The following is a 7986-nucleotide window of genomic DNA, read 5'->3' as shown; positions in this document are numbered from 1 at the left end:
TTCTCCTCAGAGACTCAGAAGAAATAAATAAATAAAACCAGGAATGCATGAAGTCTTCTGGCAAAGCAAGACTTTGAACAAGAAGAGCATCAAATATCTCAACTATACCAAAGGTATAAAAATAGAATTTAAAAAACAAAACAAACAACAACAAAAACTACAAACCTTACATAATTCAACACAGGTTTTATTGAAAATATGTTGTATTCAGGCCAGACACTTCACCAAAGATGCAGATATTCATAAAGCATGTGCTTTGCTCTCAAAATTTTAAAAACTTAAAAGAAGAAACAAACCTACACACCTGCCACAGATGCTAGGCAGTGAGGGGCACAGCTGAAATGTGGAGATGCTCAGATGGAGGAGAGATGGCTCCCCACTGTGGATCAAGGAAGGACCCCTGGAGGGTGTGACAGCTGAAATGCATCTGATGATCCATTACATTTAACCAGGCTGACACTGCTAACATCCTGTTCCATTCAGAGTTAAACCCACAGAAACCAGGTCAGAACAACAAATCCTGCAAGACTACTTTGAGCACATATTGGTAAATGATCATGGAGCAGAAATGAATAGCAAAGTTTTAACAAGGGGAGTTGAAGTAATGTCATCACCCTGTGGTGTTCATGTGTAGACTGGGCACCTGGGTAGCTGGGTCCTCACTTCAGAGAGAGCAAACACTGTAGGGAGCTTCACAGTGTGTCCTACATGAACAAAAAAAGAACAGACCTTTAGAAGGTGGAGGTGAGAATTGAGCAGAAAGTGGGAATGGGGCTAAAGGGAGAAGGAAAAGTGAGGAAAAAGTAAAAAAAAAAAAAAAAGGAAGACCATTGGGGAGGAGGGACGAATAGGAAAGATGGACACAAAGAACTCACCAGCGTTTCCAAAAACAAAATCCAAGACCTGTCAGAAGAACCAGGGCCACTATCACAGCAAAGAGGATCAAGCCCAGGGCACTCTGAGGTGCTGCAGATTCAAGTGGACACCAGGATGATGTTTCAATCTGCATCTATAGATCCCTCATTTTAAATTTATCCATTCATTGAATTACATATTTTTCTTCTTTTTAGGTCTGGAATTTGTAAATCCCAATTTTTTACCTGGTCCTCATGCTCTGCTAGAAGTTCCCTTCATCCCATCTCCAGCCTGGGTCAAGCTCTTACCACCCCAGTGGAGGACGAGGTCCTGCCCTCCTAGGCTGCTGTGTTTCACCCTGCAGGCCAGGCCAGCCGCCTCCCCAGCTGCCACATCCAGGGTTGCTTGGAGATACCACGTTCCATCAGCATTAAGCAGGATGTCACCTCTCTGAGTGCCCAGCTGCCCCTGCTCACCTCGCATCCACATCACCCACACAGGCTTTGGGTAGAAGCCAGACACATGGCACACCAGCAGCTGATGGCCAGGACCAGGGCTGGGGCCACTGGACAGCCAGGCCTCAGGGTTCACTGAAAACAACAGAAAAGACATTTAGACACTAACATAGACTGAGAACTTTAGAATTCCACATAAGCCTACAAATACATATCATTCCTAGTTCTGTATTTTCACTCATCAGTCTCTTTTTATCCTGAATTTCATTTTAAAATATGAAAATTCTTCGAGACTGGATATAAGACTGACCTTGTCGCTGGAGATGAGCTTTCCCTCCATCTAGAAGATCCGAGATTAAACGTGGGCAGGCATAACTGAGGAGCCAATGTTTCCTATTTGTGTAGACTTGGTTCAGATTGAGTAGATTGCAGGCTTTCTGGGCCTTTCTTCCCCCCATGGGAGATGGTGACCATGTTTCATTCTGGAAGCTTATGAAGTCATATCCTTGGATAGCTACCTGCACAAGGCCTAGGAAGCCCTTCCCAGAGTGCTGTTCACAGTCTGCTGCCACCTGTAGATCAAAGGGATCTGAGGAAGAAGAGTAATGAATTAGAGGAGAAACGGAAGAAAAAGGACAAAAATAAATGAGATGAAAGCAATAGAAGCAGAAGGGAGTTTGGGGAGTTTAAGGGAATGGACCCCAGTATGGTTTGGTCAGAGTTTCACAGAAAAGGGAACTGGTAGGAGCTGGAATTGGAGGAAGAGATGATAATATGAGGAAGGGAGGGAATTGTTCAAAGGTGATAGCGATGGTATGGGGAGAATGACTTAATGGTTTCTATGACAGTTTAGACAGTTTAGAAGATTGAAGAGATTAAACGGGAGAGAAAATCACAGTTTAAGGAGTCAACCAAAGAGTGGGGTAGCAGAAGGTACCTAATTGAAGATTGAAGAAAAGGGTGGCCACAGCATTCCTCTAAGGGCAGATAATAAAACACAGCCCTGCAGGCAATGAGAGAGAGCAGTTCATAAGTAGCAAAAACTGAAGTTTTTGAAAATCTGGTTGTGTTTATCGCATGTGCCCAGGGTGTGATTGCAATTTTATGCTGAAGAGAGCAGAGTAAGATTCAGAGAAGAATAGGCTGTCTCCCTGAGGAATAAAAGTTCACGGAGATGCCCCACTCTCATCCCTTTATTCTCCCCAACAAGGGACGGGAACTCATCTTTAAACATTAATTGAGAAATATAAAAGTCCTGATGGTTCATGAAGTATAACTGGACCAACCTTTCCAGATCCATCAACTCCTTGTTACTCATGTTGCCCCTGGACCAGGGATACAGGAAAATGATGGTACCAGAACTCCTGTTCCAGCTGTGAGTCTGCAGCTCCCCGAACCAGCCTGAGCCCTGATGTACCCAGGAATGGTTGTTAAAGGTTGATGTCTGGAGGAGATGGAAGGAAACAGGATCCTCAAACCCTGTGGCAAAAGAATAGATAGAATAGGCAGAAATAAAACATTGGGAGGGAGAGATTTGGGAAAGTAGGTGCCCCAGTAGGTAGATTCAGAATCTGGAAAAATGGAGAGCTACAGTTACCTTAGCTAACATTTGCTGGCCCCCAGGGTCCCATGTTCTACCAACAGCCTCCATGAGAGCACAGAGGGCTTGAGTAAGAACACACAGAATGGGGCCAGCTTGACCCTCATTCTCTCCAGGTATGTTCAGGGGAAACTACCATCACCACACACACACACACACACACACACACACACACACACACACACATCTGGTCAGATGCCCCGGTTCTTACCAACATCACTGTCCCCTCCTGGGAAGAGAGCAGTGAGCAAGGGGAGTAGCAGAAATAGCATGGCTCTTGCAGATGCTACTTCTTTCTCTCAGAGAAGTCGTCCTTTGATTTCTGTACTAAATAAACCTACCACAGGGACCTCTCTTCTGACTTCCTTATTCAAACAAAACACAAAACTTTTCTGCCTGAAACAAAGAAAATCTGCTCCCTCCCAAAACCCTGAGCACCTACTCAGTTTCCCCTTTCCCCTGATATTCTGACTCTGTGCCCAGTCTTCCAACTTCTCTCATTGTTACAAACATCCACCCTGTCAATCTTCCCCTAGTTCAACTGCTATGGAACAAGTCTCATGTGTCTCAGAAAAGTCCCTTACCACAAGGGGCACATCTTTTTTTGCTGGGTGTGGAACCCAGGATCTTAAGTATTTTCTCTTATTGTAATAATTTTGAATTATCCCCCATGTGTTCTCTTGCCTACCCCATCCCCCACTCCACCTCATTCATATCTCTGACATCACTGGTTACTTTATTTCCCTTTTCAAAATCCCCTATGATTGTCCTCTGAAACAGTGTCACCTACTGAGTCTGGGATCCTGTATCAAGGGCTGGCTCTGTTAGGCATGCAGCCACTCCAGTAATGCACTTAAATTTCCATGATTATCACCTTGAGTTTCATAGTAATTTTATTGAATTTGTGTTTCATTGTGAAGTTCAATGAAACTTGCATGGGAGCTCATAGCTGCCTCCCAAGCTTATGAAGGGTTCTTCCCCCCACAACCTCACCTACATGCTCAGCACTCCTCCACCTGCTCCCCACTGTCTCAGACCATGGAAACTCTAGAGTCTGTCAATCCACCTCCACCCTGCCACCACTGCACTGACCATGTTCACTGAAGGCCCCTTCTGCCATCAACCTCTGCCACTACCTCATGTGTTGAAGGCACAAAGGGAGAAGGGGACATGCACCTATGAGTGTGGGAGCAGAATGGAGGTGCAGCTATCCCATCCAGAGTCCTCACCAAATTATTTTGAACTTGGTCAGGGTGAGCCACTTGCCCACTCTTGTTCCAACTGTCACATGAATCTCCACATAATTTGGTTCTAGTTTCTCTGTGGTTACCTATGTGCAAAGTATTGAGGTGACCATTTGGGAAAGGGAGATTAACTTCCCCCTTCAGTCCAGCACAGGCAGAGATCACTAGAACAGCTGGGGCAGCAGAAACCAGGCAGCCAGTGAGTAGCTTGCATGTCATCATGAAGTGAGCCCCACTCCTCAGTTGCCTAAGAGTTCCTGCAATCATCCTGACAGTATCCCTGTGCCCAAGGGATGCAAAAATAGGAAACTAAATGAAAACAGCCATATGACTTTTCATAGAAATGAAGAAGTTTTGCATGTTAGTAACTTTAAGAGAACTCCCTTTAAGAGCAATTTGAGCACAAACCTGCTATGATCTGAATCTTTGTGTCTTCCCCAAGTTCATACATTGGAAACCTAACCACCCATATGATGGTATTAGGAGGGGGAGGATTTGGGAGGTGATTAGGTCATGCAGTTTCAACCTCAGCAATCAGATTAGTGCCTAATAAAGGGGACCCCAGGGAGGCCCCATAGCATTACCACCATGAGAAGAAATATTCTGAAGGTGTCTTTCATGAACCTAAATGCAGGTCCCACTACAATCAAAATCTACCTTGATCTTGAACTGTCCAGACTCTATAAAAATAATTTCCTAGTGGTTATAAACCACCCAGTCTATGGCATGCTGTGATAGCAGCAGGAATGACTAGGACAGGGCTCCACATTTTCATTTTTCCCTGGATCACACAAAATATATGACTGCTGCTCTTGAGTGTGGGGTGAAGAAACCAAGGAGAGGACACTTGGTTTTGGGTAAGAGAGAGAATGAAGAAAATTAACTAATTAAGGAATGTGGTTCTGGGACCAAAATGTTGTGAGCAGATAAGAGAAACAAAGGATATAAAAGATGCAGAAGAAGGAGGAAGAGGGGTGTTTTCATGAGCTTTTTTGCTTCTGTGACCAAAGGACCTGAGAGGAACAATTTTAAGGAGAAAAAGTTTATGTCAGGTCTCAGTTTCTGAGCTCTTAGTCCATAGATGGCCAAATAACTCCTCAGGGCCCAAGGTGAGGCAGGACATCATGGCAGAAGAGTGTGGCAGAGGAAAGCAGCTCTGGACATGGCCACCAAGAAGCAGAGAGAGAGAGAGAGCTCCACTCATCAAGGCCAAAATATATACCCCCAAATCACGCCTCCAGGAACCCACCTCCCCAGCCACAGCTACCAGCCCACAGTTACACTCAGTCCCTGTCTGGTGATTCATGCACTGATTGGGTTAAGGCTCTCATGACCCAGTCATTTCACCTCCAAACCTTCTTGCACTGCCTCACACATGAGCATTTGGGGGACATCTCACACCTAAACCATAACAAGGGAAGCATAAAGGGAGTGGAACAAGAATTCAAAGTTTCTTTCCCTCCTGACTGTCCTCTGGCAGAGTGGCTCCTGGTGAGGATGCAGGTGGCAGCTGGTGCTTGGGTCAGAGTCCCACTGAGGATCTGCAGCTCCCCAGTCCACTGCACCCCTGAGTGAGCTCTCAGCTGTGGAGGGTGAAAGACAAGGTCTGAGGAGGAGAGAGGAAAGGATGGAGACCATTGGGAGCTGCCTGGGGGTTGCTGAGATCTGGGGGAGCTGAGAGAGCAACACCCTCGGGATGCTCTGTGACCCTCAAAGAAGGGAGTGGGCACATAGGGGAACCTGATCCCAGGTTTTGGCAACAATGAAAGGAAAGTGAGAAACTGGGAGCCTAGTGAGTGAGAAATGAAAGATGGAGACTAGGCAGAGATACACAGGAGAGTTTATTTGTCAGAGCTGACAAATAAAGGCCCTCTCTCCATAGACTGAGACAACACAGACTTGGGGTTCAAGACTTTTATGGGGGAGGCTCAGGGATTAGAGCCAGGTGGGTTCTAATGTGGACAGTCAAGGATGGGGTTTGTGTGAGGGAGTGGTGAGCTTTCCCTGGAAATGCCCTTGGGTGGGAAAATGGCAGCTGTCCCTTAAAATGGCTGCCCAGATGCTAAGCAATGACCGTACAAAGGGTATGACAGAAAGGGGGTTTCTCAGGAGGGAAGCTGAGGTTGGTGTTGATGAGGTGGGAACTGTCAGGTGGCAAAGTGAGATTGTGGGAGAGGAGAGTTCATGTCTGGGTCTGAGGAAGGCTGTGTGGGATGGACAAAATCAGGAGATGTGGTGGCATGGTGGGGAGAAACCATGAGGCATTTTAGGAAGAGCATAAGCATGCTTGTTCCCTAAGCAACAATGATTCAAGAAGAGGAGTCTGAGTAGGGCTTGTACAAAGGGAAGAATCTGGATGCCCCTGGCATAGGTGAAAGACCTGACTTGCTGAGTTCTATTTGGCACGTGTCCTAATCACCTGGGTTTTCCTCATTTTCCTGTGACCAGAGAGCACAACACTATCAGTGATCTCTATAAACATCTCCTCTGTCAAAGGTGTTCTCTTTCATTCTGGTCCTGGACACTTCCCACCTATTTCATTTCTTGACTCTCTCCTACAGTGTTGCTCTCTCAGCTCCCCCCACTCTCAGCCTCCCCCAGGCAGCTTCCAATGGTCTCCATCCTTTCCTCTCTCCTCCTCAGACCTTGTCTTTCACCCTCCACAGCTGAGAGCTCACTCAGGGGTGCAGTGGACTCCATTCAACCCAATGCTCTCTCTGCACCCACCCCCAGATATTTCACATAAGACCCCTCTCTCTGATCGACTTAAAAGACCTATGGGTCCCAGGAAGTGAACCATCGATTATCTGGCACTCCCAGGGTTACCATGTGGTTGAAGGGATGCCCAGCCATGGTGTTCACAGCTATGGCTGATCCCTACTGTCAACTGGGTCTATACGGGTTCTTTTATTTGGATCCTGGGTTTTGACAAAAATCAGTAAGGGTGATTGGGAGTTTTTCCTGGGAGACCTCTTGGCCTCAAGTTACATCTCACCAAGGTCAGCTCCTCATCCATTCCCTCCCATAGTCTCTCAGGCTGCCTCCTGTCTATCCTAAGGACTCTCTCTCTCACCCCAGAATTAAGCTCTCCAAAACTTACCTGTCTGTGCAATCAGATCTGGCCTCAATGTTCTTTGGATAGTGATACTAAATGGCCACTAAATGGCACTCTAGATCCCAATATTATCTAGGATCTTTTCAACTATTGTGAGTGTTTGGGAAAACGGAAAAAGATCATACATTCAGGCTTTCTCCTCTCTCTCAGCCCTCTGCAACTCTTGTTCTCTGCACAAGCCTCTTAGCTCTCACTGTTGGGTTTCTGTTCTCGCGACTAAAAGGCTCAGGGGTCACTCCAGATGAACTGAGCTAATTGGGCTGCACAAAATCACCCCACAAGAGACACAGATACCTTTTTCTTTAGGGTCACTGTGATAGCTCCTCTGACCTTAAGGGTCTGCAGGAAGAGAGAGAGAGAGAGAGAGAGAGAGAGAGAGAGAGAGAACGCACTGATCCCTTTTATTGAGGCAATTCAAATGAGGCAAGGGGTCAGGTTTCAGGGGGCTGAGTCTATCTTCATGATGTCCACTGTCAGCAGGTTGACTGACACCTGGGTAGGCCACACCCAAGGACACAATAACAGAAGGGAACACACACAAGGCACTTCCATGGAAGATTCTTTCCTAAATAGGGCAAGGGGTTATATTACAAAGGAACAGGTGAGCATAGCTTCACCCATGGGGTTATAGCAAGACACACCCATGCATGAGACACCGACCCTCGAACCCCAAAAGGGTGGGGAAAGCTCTGCCACATTTCTGTGACTGAGTGCCTC

General features: G+C 46.4%; 1 protein-coding gene across 1 annotated transcript; it reads right to left on the bottom strand.

Annotated features, from left to right (window-relative positions):
* Positions 1 to 236: 236 nt before the first annotated feature.
* On the bottom strand, positions 237 to 3233 carry LOC107160592 (T-cell surface glycoprotein CD1a-like). The gene is made up of 6 exons (XM_048797541.1): positions 3122 to 3233; positions 2529 to 2789; positions 1621 to 1899; positions 1164 to 1445; positions 876 to 966; positions 237 to 704 (listed from the first exon to the last, which is right to left on the bottom strand). Exons 1-6 carry the CDS (start codon positions 3180 to 3182, stop codon positions 665 to 667), a joined length of 1014 nt encoding a protein of 337 aa, XP_048653498.1. The 5' UTR covers positions 3183 to 3233; the 3' UTR covers positions 237 to 664.
* Between the last annotated feature and the right edge of the window lie 4753 nt (positions 3234 to 7986).

Source organism: Marmota marmota, unplaced genomic scaffold (genome assembly GCF_001458135.2).
Source record: "Marmota marmota marmota unplaced genomic scaffold, marMar, whole genome shotgun sequence".
Taxonomy (NCBI): Eukaryota; Metazoa; Chordata; class Mammalia; order Rodentia; family Sciuridae; genus Marmota; species Marmota marmota.
Note: the sequence above shows the minus strand (reverse complement) of the source record. Positions and strands in the feature narration are given on the sequence as shown.

Bases quoted from the DNA above. Each gene is read 5' to 3' on its own strand.
- LOC107160592 (XM_048797541.1), bottom strand. From the start codon at position 3,182: ATGCTATTTCTGCTACTCCCCTTGCTCACTGCTCTCTTCCCAGGAGGG. The intron at 2,790-3,121 runs GTAAGAACCGGG...CTTTTGCCACAG, and splicing joins AGGAGGGGACAGTGATGTTG to GGTTTGAGGATCCTGTTTCC. The intron at 705-875 runs GTGAGTTCTTTG...TTGTTCATGTAG, and splicing joins TTTTGTTTTTGGAAACGCTG to GACACACTGTGAAGCTCCCT.